At 35.2% G+C, this 18,321-nt stretch overlaps 1 protein-coding gene and 1 long non-coding RNA gene across 2 annotated transcripts in view; one reads left to right on the plus strand and one right to left on the minus strand.

Annotated features, from left to right (window-relative positions):
• Positions 1 to 18,321, plus strand: part of LOC143229849 (uncharacterized) — a 69,389-nt gene that overhangs the window by 20,339 nt on the left and 30,729 nt on the right. The window contains exon 2 of the mRNA XM_076462685.1: positions 14,071 to 14,260. Coding sequence (XP_076318800.1) covers positions 14,071 to 14,260 — 190 coding nt within the window. The remainder of the gene's footprint in view (positions 1 to 14,070; positions 14,261 to 18,321) is intronic.
• Positions 6,806 to 17,728, minus strand: LOC143229850 (uncharacterized). The gene is made up of 3 exons (XR_013016101.1): positions 16,852 to 17,728; positions 11,086 to 11,128; positions 6,806 to 7,142 (listed from the first exon to the last, which is right to left on the minus strand). It is a non-coding gene; the product is annotated as an uncharacterized LOC143229850 (long non-coding RNA).

The following is an 18,321-nucleotide window of genomic DNA, read 5'->3' on the forward strand; positions in this document are numbered from 1 at the left end:
TTTCAAGAAAGCTCGTAAGTTAAACATTCCCAAAGTTCCAATCATATCTGGGAATCAACAGCTGTTTTCAAAATTACGAAAACAACAATTATTAGAGTAAACCCCACAGTTAAAGTTAATAGAGAAAACAAGCAGTACGTTAAGGTATATTTTCAGAATTCACATATCTTAATACAATATGCAATAAAACACATACTAATTATTTCATCTATTATTTATACGATTGGTAATAAATGTTAAAGCATTTCAAAAGTAGTTCATAATATACGAATTGTCACACTGTTAAAACATCAGAAAATGTGCAGAATGCTGACTTTGAGGAAAAGAGATGAATGCTTAGTTATCATAAACATTTTAAACCCTAGTTACTTAAATTATTTTCTGTACGTAACAGCTGCGTCACGTGACTACATTCAAACTCAAATATTTTCAGTAAAATATGTACCAATACATTATGCGTATCAGTGGACACAACCATCACCGGTGAGAAATAGCATGTTTTCTGTACATACTTTAAAACACGTGGTAATGCTTTTCTGCTTTTGTTTATATCTTGCGTTTGTATGTTTGATATTAAAACACAACATTGCTCAATGAGCTATCTTTGCCGTGCCCAAAACTGGGATTGAAAGTTGACTGTTAGCGTTATAAGCCTGTAAGCCTGAAGTTAAGTCATCGAGGGGCTTTTTGTGAATGTTTGATACTTTTAACGAAAGGATTCCAAATTTTCCAAGAAAAACTAAAATAGTACAGAAATAAAAACTGATTCAAGACTGTGGATTCATTAACTAAACAAACATACATTTGTAACAGACATGGTTCAGGGTGCGTTGGATCGAACAGTAATTACCCTATGACATGCACTTGATCAATGCACCCTATCATGTTTGGTTGAGATTTTTCCAAGCACCATGGACAAAAACAAAGTTATTTACTGGCAGAAGTGCAGGTGAACAAAACTAAAATAAATAAATAAACAATAAGAACTGTCATGATGTTTTAAACGCATACAGCTTTTTAAAATTATTTTTACTAAAATAAATAAATAAACAATAAGAACTGTCATGATGTTTTAAACGCATACAGCTTTTTAAAATTATTTTTACTAAAATAAATAAATAAACAATAAGAACTGTCATGATGTTTTAAACGCATACAGCTTTTTAAAATTATTTTTCTGTGTTTTACTCAGTTTATTTTTTTTAAATAATTTCAAAATTTAGCATTTTTTTATTATTTAGTATTTCTTATACTGAAAGAGACGAGCCGTGGAAGTTTTAAATATAATGTGTGTTTTCTCATAGCAAAGCCACATCGAGCTATTTACTGAGCCCATTGAGGGGAATCGAGTCCCTGATTTTAGTGTTGTAAATCCGTAGACTTCCCGCTCTACTAGAGGGGGTATTTAAAGTTAAGAAAGAAGTTAATAAAACTCGATGAAATCCGTTTTTTAACTTTCACATAAAAAAGTTATGTAATTTCATACTGCAATATCTAATTGTCATATTTACCAAAGGTAAGCAAGGAATATGAATGTTCAGAAATAAAATTAGTTTAAAAAAACATTAAAGAATGCAACAATAATTGTTATGAGATTCACATTTGTAGTGTTATTATATAAGATTTCTCAGAAAGGCAAATCTAAAGGGAAAATTCCCTGCGTTGTATATCCCTATTATGATTTTTCTGCCTGCAAGGTTTTACTATCGCTAACTCTACAGTAAATTCGTCACAATAGCACAAAGTAAGACAGAATGAAGCGGTTTGAAATCGGCAGACGACAAGCCAGTTATTATAGTGGTTAATTAGGGCTGGCTGAGTGTAATATGAGTCTCAAGGCTGAGATTAATTGTCATATGTTTCATTATATGTACACTTTAACTATAAAAATAGATCTTTATTAAAGCAGCTTGAGAGAAACAAATATATCAATGAAAAATTACAATCTCAGAAATTTAGATACCTAAGTACTGTTTTGGTTTGGTATAAAGCTGCTCTATAAGCTCAAAATTCGAAACATAAATAATACATTAAATGTCTTATAATGTAACAAAAAAATAAATGATTGTGTAAAGAAATACACTGTACATTGTAGACAGACATCATTAGTTGGTAGACTCTTGAGCTCAAGGTTTTCGCATGTTTTTGTGGGTGTACAAGACATCTAAACACAAACAATTTCTTTCTAATTAAACACGTGCAAAACCAACTTTTTATTAATTTGTTGAAGACGTTAAACATTTCGAGCAGCTGTTCGTCTGTACAGTGCTATGTCGTTTGCTTGCAACATAACGGAAAACGCTTATCTTATACATTAACGACTGACAAGGCCCGGCATGACCAGGTGGTTAAGACGCTCGACTCGTAATCTGAGGTTCGAATCCCCGTTACACCAAACATGCTTGTCCTTTCATCCGTAAAGGCGTTATAATGCGACAGCCAATCGTACTATTCATTCTTGAAAGAGTAGCCCAAGAGTTGGCGGTGGGCGTTGATGACTAGCTGCCTTCCCTCTAGTCTTACACTACTAAATTACGGACGACTAGCTCAGATAGCCCTCGTGTAGCTTTGCGCGAAATTAAAACAAAACAAAACAAAAAGGACTGACAAAGATAACACAAAATTTAAGCTTACATCCAGAAATATCAGTTGTGAGAAATTACTCTTATGTTTACATGCGTTGTGGCAAAAGTGTAAAGTTCTTTCTTCAGTGTTTTCATCTCAACGCATACACGTATATATGTAACCACATTTAACACGTTTAATCTCTTATCCTATATATTTACACATTCACGTTTTCTTCTACGTTCTCAATTACGTGTTCTAACTTTTAGCTTCTCTTTTAGCCATCTTTCATATCTGTTCTTCCATCGATAAGTCTTAGATCTTACATCACTTAAGTTTGGGTTTCGATTCCTGCAGTTGTCACAGTGTAGATAGCTCACTTTACAGGTGTGCGTTGAATGAAAAAAGAAATAATATTTTTGTCTACGTTTCTTAGATTGAATTCTACCTTCTGTGCTTTATTTGTACTATTTAATATTCTGTGTTTTTAGCCCCGGCCCAGCTGCTCATACAAAAACCTTTGAGTTGATTTTTTTTTCAAGTACACATTTTTAGCTCATAGCTCTGCTATCTCTTGACTGATTTGAGAAATAATTAGGGTTTCGAGTCAGGAAGTGGAAAACCAACTAGTGAATGATATACTTGAACCCGCTAGGTGTCATAGAATAACTCACTCTTATTCTGCCTAAAATAATTTCAATTTGAAGATGGACTGGTAGAGTTTCTAAGATGTAATAAATTCGAATAAAATATAAGTGCACCCCACGCTTAGTATTGCTGGTACAGAAAAAATAGCTAATAAAAAGAGTGGTTAAGGTACTTGACTCGTAATCTGAGGGTCGTGGATTCAAATCCCCGTCACATCAAACATGTTCGCCCTTTCAGTCGTGGGGAATTTATAATGTGGTCAATCCCACTATTTGTTGTTAAAAGAGTAGCCCAAGAGTTGTCGGTGGGTGGTGATGACTAGCTGACTTCCCTCTAGCCTTACACTGCTAAATTAGCTCTCGTGTAGCTTTGCGCGAAATTTAAAACAAACCAAACCATTCCTCTCTTTCGGGCGCGCTTTGGACTCCGAATCTAATGAGCTGGGTTTGAATTCGTCCAATTCCCAAAAATTATTCTCCGGACTTTAAGCTGTGGGTAGGACAGAAGTTGGATATTTAGTAGGAATGGTTAATCATTTAGCTCTGCTTACACAACGAGAGATAAATACGAAGTGGTTATTAAGTGGTATAAATGTTTTAATATTGTCCATATAATTTATCGATGAGCAAAATTAAACTTTTAAAAATGTCTATTATTAGTCGCTGAGATAATCTAAAAATAATTTGTTTGTTTAATATTTTATTATTTGTACATAATAGTCGTTATAATGCACGCACGTCTCTGTTAGTTATTTATTTACATACTGCTTTTTGGTTTGTTTTATTGTTATGTACAAAGCTACTGCCCAACACGAGTATCAAAACCTGGTTTCTAGTGGTATAAGCCCACAGACATACCACTGTGTCACTTGGGAGCGACATACTGCTACATACACTAACAAGTCATGCAGGTAATATGAGTAATTTATGCTTGTTTACTTTTCTCTAATTTCGCGCAAAGCTACACGAGGGCTATCTGTACTACCCGTCACTAATTTAGCAGTTCAAGACTAGAGGGAAGGCAACAATTCATTACCACCTACCATCAGCTCTTAGGCTACTCTTTTGCTAACAAATAGTGGGACTGACTGTAACATTATAACGCCCCCACGGCTAAAAGGTCGAGCATGTTAGGTGTGAAGGAGATTCGAATACGTGACCCTCAGATTACGAGTCAAGGGCAATGCCAGTTTATAAATACTTGTTATTCAGCTGATTTACATTTAAGAAGCACTTAGTTTAGTCTAGGATGCTCCCTGGTGTCATTAAAATAAAGTATTCAACAAAAATGCTTGTTTAGAGAGATTTGGTTGGTGTGTAATTTGCCACAAAAGAGAGATGACAGTTACACTTTATTAGTCACATTATTCATGTTTTACTCTCATTTTGCCAAAATATTGCGTACGTGTGGATTTTGTGGGAATAGAAGACGCGAGGTCATAACGGTCCACATCTGCTGATAAATGATATATATTGTCTAAATGAATGGAAATATAGTGTAGTCCCATCAGGGTAAAAGATGATGAATGTGGCTAAGAAGCTAGTAAAGTGCAAATGACACATCATCCAAATATCTAAATAAGCATCTTTGTTGAATCATTTGCTTTAGTGACACCAGAGAGCATCCTGGACTGAATGAGATAGCTATCCACAGTGCTGTTACAGTTGTAAACAAAAGCATATTTATTTTGTATTTAGTTTATTTTATTATAAGCCTTGAAAGTACGACTTGTATATCACTTACGTCCAAATTCGAACCCATTTTTTTTAACTTAGAAGAAATATTAATTAATTTGCTTGAAAATTAAAAACATTAAAAAATGTATTTATTTATAACAAGATATCTATGCTATAATTTGTGCTATGCAAGCTGCTCATGAGGGTTTCATTTGTTGTGTATTGAGATAACGATGCTTGGTTTTACATGAACTAAAGCGTGTTGCTAATATATAGAGAAATAACTGAATCGTACGCACTTTTCTAACAAGTTTAACTGCTGTTTAGCTGCCTCTCTCTGGGGTCTTCACAGTTAAGTTAGTTGGGATTAGTACAAGTAGCCCTCATGCGGCTTTGTGCAAAATTAAAATAACAACAAACAAACCAAACTTAGGGGCGGAGGGTGTTGCCGAAAATACAGATCTTTCTTCTTCTTACCGCTTCCTTCACATTAACTTTGAACAAAAAAAATTATAGAAAGTCTGATTGTGAGACATAGCTTTTGCATATCATTTAATAGCTTTTCTTTCGACAAATACGGCCCGGCATGGCCAAGCGTGTTAAGGCGTGCGACTCGTAATCTGAGGGTCGTGGGTTCGCATCCCGGTCGCGCCAAACATGCTCGCCCTTTCAGCCGTGGGAGCGTTATAATGTTAGGTCAATCCCACTATTCGTTGGTAAAAGAGTAGCCCAAGAGTTGGCGGTGGGTGGTGATGACTAGCTGCCTTCCCTCTAGTCTTACACAACTAAATTAGGGACGGCTAGCACAGATAGCCCTCGAGTAGCTTTGTGCGAAATTCCTGTAGTTAACCCGTAGTCTCGATTATCACGAATCAAACCATCGCCACTGCTGTACTCAAACGTATGATAATGTTGTTTCAGTACAGATAAACGTCTTTTGTAACGTTATGATACGATTAATCCAGTAGAGTACTCTAGTACGATGAACTCCAAAGCCTGAAGAGACCTAACGACTTTGAACTATATCTTGAACTAAGTCATTTTATATTAATATTCATATGTGTATGAAATGAATTTATCATGGTGATGGTTCTGAAACATAGTCTTCCTTTGAGAAGTAGAGTTCATTAAGAAATACAAGAATAAAAACGAACGCTCCCAAGTATACAGAAAACGAGTGGAACCAAAGTCTGACGGCCTAGATGGCGCTATCATGTCTCTAGTAATAAATCAAAACATTACTTGTATCAGCAGTGATGAAAGCTCACAAGGCTACAACATTGAACCCTAGCATCGATACATATTTCGTATATCGACGTTATACGAGAAGGCAGAGATGTCAGTTGATATTTGGTACGGTTAAAAGTCACGTATTAACTTAATTTTAATATTAATTATATTTTATTGGCTTATTCTCAATGGGTTTGTTTTACGAAATAGTGCCATCTAGTAGCAAATAAACTTAGAACATTTTTACTTTTCTCTGAAAAAATATATAAACATTTTAAGAAAAAATAACTGTCTGAAAACAGTTACTTTACATCAGCCGTCATACTTAATTCACGTATTATCCTCCTGTTTCCTAATAAGGAAAGAAATTACACATATCCACCAGTAAATGCGTTTACAATATCTTCGACTGGCCAAAATACTGCAATACTCTTTTGGCGTCATTTCTTATTACAAGTTCTTATCTCTCACAGTTGTCTTCTACATGACCCAAGGTTTTGAATAAGAGGAAATACCGTCTTTGCTTTTGAACTTAAAGGTCAATTTATGAAATATTAAGTAATATTGTATTTTTTATAAACTTAACTCTTTTACTAATTGTCAGAGGTAAAAAAATGTTGTGGTGCATATAAATGTGTTGTATTTGAGTCAATATAATCAAGTAGTGTAAACATCAGTTTGATGCTTTGATAAAAATTGCCTTCTCAGCTGTTACAGCTTGTTTTCAGCTGTGAATTTGTAGTAGCAAGGTTTATGCCAGTTGAAAAGACCCTTTGCCACAAGTTGACTTTCAGAAAGTCTAGTTGTATGATTAGTAATATGAGCCGAATCTACATCTTTAAGTTTTTATCTTTATTTGGCAACATTCAGTAGTCTAGTCTTTCTAAATTCTGATGAAGAAGGTCAAAAAGGTTCCTTGCTGTCCTCTCGAGAAATGATACAGTGGGAAGTTTCATCTTCTTCCAGTCTGAGTTCAAGTGATGTTGGTTTATTAAACTCTGCGATCTATTTTCATATCAGAACCTAAAAAACGCAGAACAAAAACATTTGTCACATGCTTTAAAATGGAAACAATGGTGGAATGATACAATGTAAATATAATACAGATGCAATGCAAACAATAATGGAAACAAGATGCAAGTGTGCCATCATATAAAACGTCAAAATGATTGTAAAAAAAAACTGATTATTTTGGTAATATATTCATTATTATGACCTTGAAAATGACCTTAAGATCAAATACGAAACTAATGTTTAAACTATATGATTATTTTGAGTCAAACACAACACATCTAGATGGAAATAAGATTTTATCTCTGGTAACAAGTAAAGAGCTAATTATGTAAAAAATACCAAATTGGTTAACATTTCATTAAAATGACTTAGAATTTATTCTGAAAGTCAAATGCAAAGACTGCATCTGCATGATTCAAACAACATTGAGCTAATATGTAAGACATCCAGGGGATACCAACTTGAAACAAAAAAAGTCTTCAAAACTTGTTATAAGTACACTTAACCACTCATTGAAACAGGGAAAAGTAAGAATTTTCCCAAGCATTTAACGTGTATAGTTTAACACTGATTATAGTTGATCTTTTAAACAACTACTCTAATAAAACCGAGCAGCCAGAACCGTATTTACTTCAGTAAAAAAATTATGGCTGTTAAAAGTATGTTGCACTTAAAATGTGCCTCCCCCATAACACAGCGGTATGTCTGCAAACATACAACTCTAGAATTCCTGTTTCGATAACTAAATACTTAACTACAAATAAACACGTAAAATGTGAATTTACTAACTTCTAAGTTTATCCCGTTGAGGCTTCATGTCTCGCTTGTTGTAAGGCACAAAGAAATCGGGCAAAACAACAAAATTTTGCGAAATTTGAGCCTAACATGTGGATTTTGTTTTCAAATGTTTACAAAGGGAAAGTACATTCAGTGATGCAGTGAAGTAAACCAATTTCAATAAAAGTATTTTATTTATACTAAAATAAACTATAAATATCTTAGATTATTTAACATTGATTATTACATTATTAAATTAGATTATTCAAAACTGAAGCCGAATCTTGGATATATATATATATATATCTTTCACTTGGTTATCAATTACAAAACAGACCTCAGGGTTTACTGCAAAAAACAAAGAAAGAAAAGAAAATTGTGTACCTTCAAAAACAAGTCATTTGCTTAAAATACGTTGACTGTGGTACAGCAGATAAGTATAATAAATTATCGATGCTGTTTAAACTTCACATTTTAATGTTTGTTTGATATGTGTTTTGACTTGGTACATATCCCTTTTTGATTTAATAAACGATTATTATTATTATCGTTTATCTCAATAAACGATTGCACTTACTGATAACATAAATTTTGAACACAGACATTTTTATCAGTGCAACATCCATTAGACACTGATGTTCGAGATTTAATTACATAATAAAGAACAGTGTCTTTCACAATCATAAAAAAAACGTAATTAGCTATATGGATCAAATGACAATTCTAAAATGTGTTCTCAAGACGGCTGGTGTGTGTATTAAAAGTTTAAACAAAATAAATACCAGCCATCTTGAGAACATATTTTTACTTCAAACGGTTTTCTCGTCATCCCGAATTTTAAACTTTTAGCCCGTAACATTAATACACTTACGAAATTAAACTTGTACAAAAGTTGAGTACGTTACATTAAAGTTATTTTGGAGGCTCACGATATCATTACAATACACTTCCAGTCATGTTCTATCTAACGACCGGTGTATTTTTCGTTGTCAAAGGTTTAGTCGTAACGAAGTCATGTTCGAATCACACTACTTTCTCCTGCAGCCTTTCTATAATCAATCTAGAATTCGACAACTGCATTTTCCTAGCGCCCGTTTGAACAATTACATTGCAGAGAAATCCACTGACGCTGCGTCAGATGACTTCACTGGTTTGTCTTCTTGCAGAATGGTTTGAATACCAGTTTCATTCTCTGGCTGCTCGAGGTACGAAACAGATAAATTTGTCGTTATAGAAACTTGTGTACACGTGACTCGTGTCGATTTTCGAACCTTGTGAGATATTACTGAGTTAATGGCAGAGCATAGCATTAGCAACTGATGAAATAAAACAACGTAATCTTTATAAGTAAGAAGTTAGAATAAGTATAATCTCCAACTATATTCATTATCAGGTTGATTTTAGATATAACTAGGTAGTTTGTGCTGATCTGAAATTAATATTAATGTGTTTATTATGTTTCAGCAATAATTTTTCAGTTAGTTTTGTTGTTTGGTGAGCTGTTAAGCGCAAAACCACACTAATTGTTATTTATGCTTTGTCTGTTATGGTTATCGGAACCCACTGACTTACGACTGAACCACAGGGTGCGGAAAATGTTTGAGAAAATACTGATGTCAGTTCGAGAATTCGTAACCTTTGTCTCCTTTTGCACTGACTCTACGTTGTTATTTCTGAAATCTTATAAATATATACTCTCATAACCTATGCATATTTTCATCTATAAGAACCTTGTTAGAATAGTTTCAGAGCTACTCTTATATTTCCTACCTGTTGGCGTTTTCTTGACTGAAAATGTTTCTGTGGCTCTTAAAAAGATGTAAACAAATAAATAAAAAAAACTTAAACACAATAATCGTTTAGTGAACCATTATGACAAAGGCCCCGGCATGGCCAGGTGGATAAGGCACTCGACTCGTAATCTGAGGGTCCGTGGGTTCGATTTCCCGTCGCACCAAACATGTTCACCCTTTCAGCCGTGGGGACGTTATAATGTGACGGCCAATCGTACTATTCTTTCGTAAAAGAGTAGCCCAAATGTTGGCGGTGGGTGGTGATGACTAGCTGCCTTCCATTTAGTCTTACACTGCTAAATTAGGGACGGCTAGCGCAGATAGCTCTCGTGTGGCTTTGCGTGAAATTCCAAACAAACAAGAAAACAAACCAAACCATTATGACAAATCAAAAGCTGATAAACTTATGCTATTAACACAGTCTGTTCATAGAAAACCTTGTAACCTCAAAAGTGGTAAACAACATCTGGTTATCTAATACTTTGGATTGAAATCTAATAGTTTGTTATTAATTAGAGGTGTTTTATGTATATACGAAGTTAAAATATCAATTATCATGGAGGTTTATATTTCGGAGCGCCTGCTGGTTTGAATAAAAGAATTATTTATCATATTGAAATACTTTTAGTGCAAACTTCAGGCTCACAACCTCACTCTTATAACATATTTTTATAATTATATAGATTCTATGAGAAATTTATGATACTAAGCCAAAAGTTACTGAAGTAAGATTCAAACAGCTGAGTTAGATTTTGAAATATTACGTTTGAAAGTTAGAGTTAGAATTTTTTTGTTATAATGTTTTGGAAATATATGATTTATTTGTAAATGGTTTTGTGGTTAATTTAATGTACTAAGGTTAACCATAGTGGTTGGAAAAATTGTAACGAAACGCTAGAATTTCCTTTTATTCTGTAGATATGTCAATACTCTCTTTAATGTCACTCAAGTTACTCTAGTCAATTTTTCATGATGTATGTCAACATTTGGATCGTGTAAACAGGAAAAAGACATGTAAATGTCTCTCTCTCTTTATGTATATATACACAAACCCACTTGTGTGACAGCTGCTAGGAATGCTATACTTCTGGTAGATTCCTAGAACTAAATATTACTTCGAAAGGTCGGGACCCAGAAAGTCATAGACTTGGAGTCCTTCCGTTAACTGACTAGAGAAAACCTCACTCAGATAAATTAAAGATTAAAAGGAAGTGGAAAAAGATAAAGATGAATATTTTAAAAATGCATCTTTTTACATGTATCGTCTGTTTAACTTGGCAGTCTAGTGACAAAACCCTTTCTAACATTCTAAACTTTGTGTGGAAGTAAGAAAAACACTGAGGTTAAAAACATTGAAAGTCTCAACATAACACAACACTTACTTTGCGATTGGTTTCGAAATGGAATTCCATGCGTCTGCACCATCTAACGGAAGAAACATTGAACAAAATATAATAATTTAATATGAAATTCAAAATAAAGAAATTTTATTCACCGACCATATTTTTTTTTACTTCATTGGTGACTAGAATTGAGTTTGGTCAAGTGATTCGCCCACACAAAAAAATATTCTCAACTCGAAACAGTTTACATGCGGGTAAATAGAGAGATAATAATGACTGCTTCTCGAAATAACTTTAACATTGGTTTATTTGTTTGTTTTTTAATTTTGCGCAGAGCTACACAAGAGCTATTTGCACAAGTCGTCCCTAATTTTGCAGTGTAAGACTAGAGGAAAGGCAGCTAATCATCACCACCCATCTCCAACATTTTTTAAACAACGAATAGTGGAATTGACCGTCACAGTATAACGCCCCCACGGCTGAAAGGGCGAGCATGTTTGGTGTGACAGAGATTCAAACCCGCGACCCTCACATTATGAGGCGAGTGCCTTAACCATTTGGCCATGCCTGGCCTGGGTATCTTATATTAAATTGAATTTGAAGCCTCATTGAGTTGTTACAGACCATCTCTAAACGTATAGCTATACTTTATGTGACGACCGTGTAATGCAATATGTTTTCCAAAAGATAAAGCTATAATGTTCAAAGCACATTACTACTAGTTTCTTGCTTTTCTTAAGCCATCTAGTGTACGAGAAAGACAGTTTTAAGCGCGTCCATTCCAACAGTCCTTTCGCATCGCAATACATTGGCGTTCAGTACAGCAAATTGAGCAGCATGTTATTTATGGACAGAATTAATACCTATTTCTTTTTATTCAGTTTACAGGGGTATATAACGTTTGATGGACACGTCGTGGAAACCCAACTTGTGTATAAGCGACTTTTGTCACTTTTTCAAACACAGTACCTTCTTTATTTTCGTACAGTTATTTGGAACACGCTGTTCCAAGACTACGCACCTCGCTTATCATTAGTCACGTGGTTTGAACTCGCGACTACAGATTTGGAGTCGACCGCCTTAATGTTAAACTGCTCACTTATTGTTATTCGTCTGCTGGGGGCCCGGCATGGCCAGGTGAGTTAGGCACTCAACTCATAATCCGAAGGTCGCGGATTCGAACCCCTTTCGCACCAACTATACTCGCCATTTCAGCCGTGGGGGCGTTAAAATGTGACGGTCATTCCCACTATTTGTTGATAAAAGAGTAGCTCAAGAGTTGGCAATGGGTGGTGATGACTATTTGTCTTCCCTCTAGTCTTACACAGCTAAAATAGAGACGGATAGCCCAGATAGCCCTCGTGTAGCTTTGCGCGAAATTCAAAACAAACCAAATAAGCAAATCGTCTGTTGGGCTTTTATGGCTTTATTCTGTTATTGGGCTGACGTTAAAAACAGGATACAACTTAAGACTGTTTCTAAACGTGGCACCTATAGAAATTGCCACTTTTTATTTGTTTATTATATGTCCAGTCTTTGATAAAGCCAGTCGTTGGCGTTAGTTTTATTTTATACACAGTACATACTAGCTAATGTAATTTGAGTAAGAACAACTTACCAGACCTACCAAATAAAGTATCCTTCTTACTGTATAAGAGAAAATGCGTGCGTTTTCTTTACTGGTATTTCCACCTAATTCCTTCGAATAACAATATTTTGTCATGTCTAGTTTTGGAGTATTAAAAATCTAATTGATCACAAGTTTTTCTTTGTTTGTTTTGTTTTGTTTTGAAATTTCGCACAAAACTACTCGAGGGCTATCTGTGCTAGCCGTCCCTAATTTAGCAGTGTAAGACTAGAGGGAAGGCAGCTAGTCATCACCACCCCCCGCCAACTCTTGGGCTACTCTTTTACCAACGAATAGTGGGATTGACCGTCACATTATAACGCCCCCACGGCTGAAAGGGCGAGCATGTTTGGCGCGACGGGGATGCGAACCCGCGACTTTCAGATTACGAGTCGCACGCCTTAACGCGTTTGGCCATGCCGAGCCTTGTAGTTGAATACACACAGACAAAAGAAAAATGTAAACAAATCTGAACAATACACACTTTTAACCAATTACTTTACTGCTATGGATATTTGTTTTAATTTATACGCCACACCTGTAAGGTTTATCAGCAAAGGTTTTCCATAAGACTTCTAGTTCTGAAACTCTGGCAAAACAATCTCCCAGATTGCTTTTATAGTCCACTATTGCTCGATTATGATTATTTTCTAAATCTATTTGTCTCGAATGTCATTTATATGAGGGTCGCAGGTTCGAATCTTCGTAACGCCAAACATGTTTGCCCTTTCAGCGGTGGGGGCATTATAATATGACGGTCAATCCCACTATTCGTCGATTAAAGAGTAGTGCAAGAGTTGGCGGTGGGTGGTGATGACTAGCTGCTTTTCTTCTAGTTTTGCATTGCTAAATTAGGAACGAGTAGCGCAAATAGCCCTCGTGTAGCTCTGCGCGAAATAAAAAAACAAACAAACCAATGTTAAAATCATTTCGAGAAGCAATCATTATCATCTCTCTATTTTTCATATTAGGGGTGGCTAATGTAGATAACCCTCGTGTAGCTTTGCGCACTATTCAGAAAGAAACATTTGTATGAAACTGTTCCTGTTCAAGAATCTGTATCATGTACCTTTGACACTGTGAGAGCGAGATACATTAAGAAATATATTTTGCACTTAATAATAGATATTTCTAGACGAAACTTATTTTGTAGAAATGACCCATTTGTGGGTGATACTAAAGCATCCGTAGTTGTTTTAAAATATCTTGTCTTTAAACTATTTTAAAATGAACTATTTACCTCTTTTCGTTCTTTTGTTGCGTTTGCTGTTTCTTTAGTTAGATGCTGATAAAACGCACGAGATCTTTTTAAACGTGGCATTATATTAAAATCTATTTATCTGACTCTCCAGTTTGTATTTTGTTAATTTTTTATCATATATATGTATTTAATATAGGAACAACTTGACAAGTCACCACGTGGCAGTCATATGGAATCTAACGAAGGATTGAGAAATGAGCCGTCAACTTCCTACCAGCAGTTTTATCAAACATATTACGGCACGCCTGAAAGATTGAAAAGTCTAAAAAGGAACTATGGACCTGCCGGACTTAGGGAAGCTTTAGTTGCTGAAAATATACAAGAAAGTAAGACTTTAGTAGCAGCTGCCTTTTTCAGGTTGTTGTGTATTGAACATACTAACAAAAAAATACCCACATTTTACTTGGAAATCAACGGTCCTAGAAACCCCAAAATAAAGAGCAGGCGCCTCCATTATCCCTAGCTATTTCTATGATTGCGTCATCAAGAATATAAAGCGAAAGATAAATGTCGTTGTCCTGTCTAATCTCACAAGCTTACGAAGGGGGTATGAACATAGGTTTAAACAGTGCTCCATGAGATTCCGATTGGATTAGAAATACAAAATCCAAGGCCTTATTCGAGCTCAACACTCTCTTAAACGAATTATTCGACCTTAATTTGCCTGTGTGATCTTCCGGGCGCATTTTAGTCCATCTTAATACGGGGCGATTACACCGAATAAATAAAAACGTTCACGGGTACCCCGATATACCTGCCAAATTTGGTTTGGTTTTAAATTGTGGGAGAAGTTCGCGTAGAAATAAGTGAAAAAACACAGAACGTGAATTAATATAGGATAACTTTGTTAAACATAAAATAATTCAGAGGGGAAGGTTTGTTTGTTTGTTTTGAATTCCGCGCAAAACTACATGAGGGCTATCTGCGTTAGCCATCTCTAATTTAACAATGTAAGACTAGAGGGAAGGCAGCTAGTCTTCACAACCTACCGCCAACTCGTGGGCTACTTTTTTACCAACGAACAGTGGGATTAAACGTCAAATTATAACGCCCCACGGCTGAAAGGGCAAGCATGTTTGGTGTGGTGGGGACTCAAACCCGCGAACTTCGGATTACGAGTCGAATGCCTTAATCACGCGGCCATGCCGGGCGTCAGAAGAGAAAGAAACAAACGAACAAATTAATTCATAACGAATTAATATATTTTTCTTAGTTTAGTAGTTGTCATTTTATGAACAAAAATAATTATCTCAGACAACTTTATTGAAAAAGTTAATGATTTCAAAGTCTGTTCATTTAAAATAGTCTTAACAAGAAGATGTACAGATTTTTGGCTTTAATTTTAATCAGAGTGCTGTTCATTCCTTTTTCGAATTTGATTTACAAAGTTTTTTGTCTAAAGTATTTTTTATTATAATGATATTATTATCTTTCATTGTAATAATCAGTTGCATTAAATACTGAAAAAAATTGTTACATAACTTCACACATTTTTGCCCTTCAGTAGCAAAGCTGTATATCTGCGAAGCATACAACGCTGAAAACCGGGTTTCAATATCCGTGGTGGGTAGAGCACAGATAACCCATTGTGTAGCTTTGTGCTTAATGTAAAACAAACAAACAAAGCAAGTATATTTTTGGGCACATCATAGTCAGATTGTTAGGGAGCTCGACTCGTAACCTGACGGTTGCAGATTCGAATCCCCATCACACCAAACGTGTTCACCATTTCAGTCGTAGGAGCGTTATAATGTGACGGTCACTTCCACTATTCATTTGTAAAAAGAGTAGTCCAAGAGTTCGCAGTAAGTGGCGATGACTAGCTACTTTCCCCTTACGCTGCTGAATTATGGACGGCTATCACAAATAGCCCTCGTGTAGCTTTGTGCGAAATTAAAAACAAACAGAAATCTTCAGGACGAGATTTTCTTTTACCATGATGAGTATAACAAAACTTGCAGGATAGGTATATTGGTGGAAATGATAAAATGAATTACCCTATATATTAAACCATTTTGCTAAAAGGTATGATGCAAAGTTCTGAACTACTAATGCCAAGAATGTCCTTATGAAACGCCTAATAACATATGGGTGGACAAAAAAAAGGCCACTATTACAATTGCAACGTCTATACTTGAACGTATTTAAAACGACGAGAAAGTACACTAGAAAATCTTTGAGTGCATACAATAGTTTAGATGTTACAATTAGTCCAATAGTTTAGATGTTACAGTTAGTATACAATAGCTTAGATGTTACAGTTAGTATACAATAGCTTAGATGTTACAATTACTATGTGAATGACGTGGTGAAAAATTATTCTATCACAAAATTGATAAAGAATATTACATCATAATGGCAAGCCGTTCCCAGGGTTATAGCTAAAAGGCCACATTATTCATTGTTTTACCTGAAAAAGGACGAAAGAATGGTCACTATAACTGCATGGAAGGGTAAAGTGAATTAATACAAGAAATACAATTATGTTAACAGAGATACGCCGAACAGCAAACAAAGTTAAACAGTGTGTAATCTATGGTTAGGATATATGTGCGTATGGAAAAGAATCAGACACTATAGTCAATGAATACTAATAATTGAAATTATATAACATGAAATTCCTTCAGAAACGTATATGACGTACTTCAAAAGTCAATGAAATGAAAGTTCCAGTCTATGATTACTACAAGTACTTGTAAGCCTCCCATTGAGAACAGTAGGCTTGTTTGTTTGGAATTAAGTACAAAGCTACACAATGGTATATCTGTGTTCTGCTCACCACAGGTATCAAAACCTGGTTTATAGCGGTGTGAGTCCGCTGACTTACCGCTGTGCCGTTGGGAGCTATAACGGTAGAAAACAGGTAGTTATTTTTATTCTTTTACTACAAATCTTAATTTTAACCAACAAAACGTACCTATCACATCCGAGTGGTTTCCTGGGTAGATTCCCCTTTGTCCTCTCCCCTCCTACACCGACGAACATGAACTTCCTAACCTTGTATGACCTGTTTCAGTCAGAACATTAAGTATTAGGTCGTCGTAAATCTACAAACATACACTTTCTTTTCATTTCACGTTTGGAATGAAGATCTTTACCAACTGCTCCCCAGTGGCTCACCAGTAAGGGTTCTACGACATTTTGCAGCCGCAATTTCGCACCTGACTCTTGGCAGCCAACATCACAATCGAACTTTGTTGTTCATTTCCTTCATTTTTACATGTTCAAAATTTTTAACTCTTAACAATATATTTTAATTTCATTTCTCTCATGATGTATTTTCACAAATGTTTGAGCGACAAGATACATGTTAGAGAGTAATACTGAGTTTATCAGAATACCGGAGTTGATGAGAAAGAAACAGAGAGATTAGCTCACGTGCTGTAATTATCCTCCAAACATAACATGATCTCAAGGTATCATCTAACCTGCCCTACGTGGTTCACCGGTAAATCTTAGTGCTCATACTACTAATAATCGAGTTCAACAATGGCAGTGGGCACACCATAGATAGCCCATTCAGTAGCTTTGTGCTAAATAAACGAACAAAACGACCAAGCTTATATATTGAGGTTCGACATTAGCGGTGTAGCCATCACAGCCCATTCAACCACAAACAAAAATACAAACGTTCATCGCCATTCTCGTAAACGTAATTATTTTAAATAGTGTGTTAACAATAAATCATAGAAACAATGGATTGATTATAAATTATGTAGCATGAAGACTATGATGTTAATAACATTATGAAGTGTTGAAAACTGTAATACGAATAACATTACCGATCGATGAAAACTATGATATTAATAACATTATCGAGCGACGGAAACTATGATATTAATAGCATTATTAATATCATAGTTTTCATTATTAGATCATGTTATTAGTATCATAGTTGATGTAAATACTCGGCTGAGTAATCATTCGCTGCAAATTTTCCTGGGTGCGAAATTGTCTGCTGCTAACGAGCTCGGCTGTCAATTTGTTGGCTACCAAGAGTCGGGTGCGAAGTTGCGGCTGTGAAATTGCGGCTGCGAAATGTCGGGATACCACCAGTAAGTCAGAATGCTTAAAACGCTAAAAACTGGGGTTTCATACCCGAGGTAAGCACAGTTCAGGTATTTCGTTGATAACGAAAATAATATAGAACTTTATTAGTTAATTTTGGTCGAGAACCGTTATGGGTTATGATTATTTTATGGGACATATTTGCTATTTTTTGCAATATTCAAACTTCTTCACCGTTACCCACCCGTGTTAAGCACACCACATAATTTATAGTTTGAAATAATGAGAAAAACATTCCCATGCATATTCAACTTGATTATCAGAAGTCTTTGATGTAAAGTAAAACATATTCAGTTGGTCGGATGGCTTACTTGTACAA

Source organism: Tachypleus tridentatus, chromosome 10 (genome assembly GCF_004210375.1).
Source record: "Tachypleus tridentatus isolate NWPU-2018 chromosome 10, ASM421037v1, whole genome shotgun sequence".
Taxonomy (NCBI): domain Eukaryota; kingdom Metazoa; phylum Arthropoda; class Merostomata; order Xiphosura; family Limulidae; genus Tachypleus; species Tachypleus tridentatus.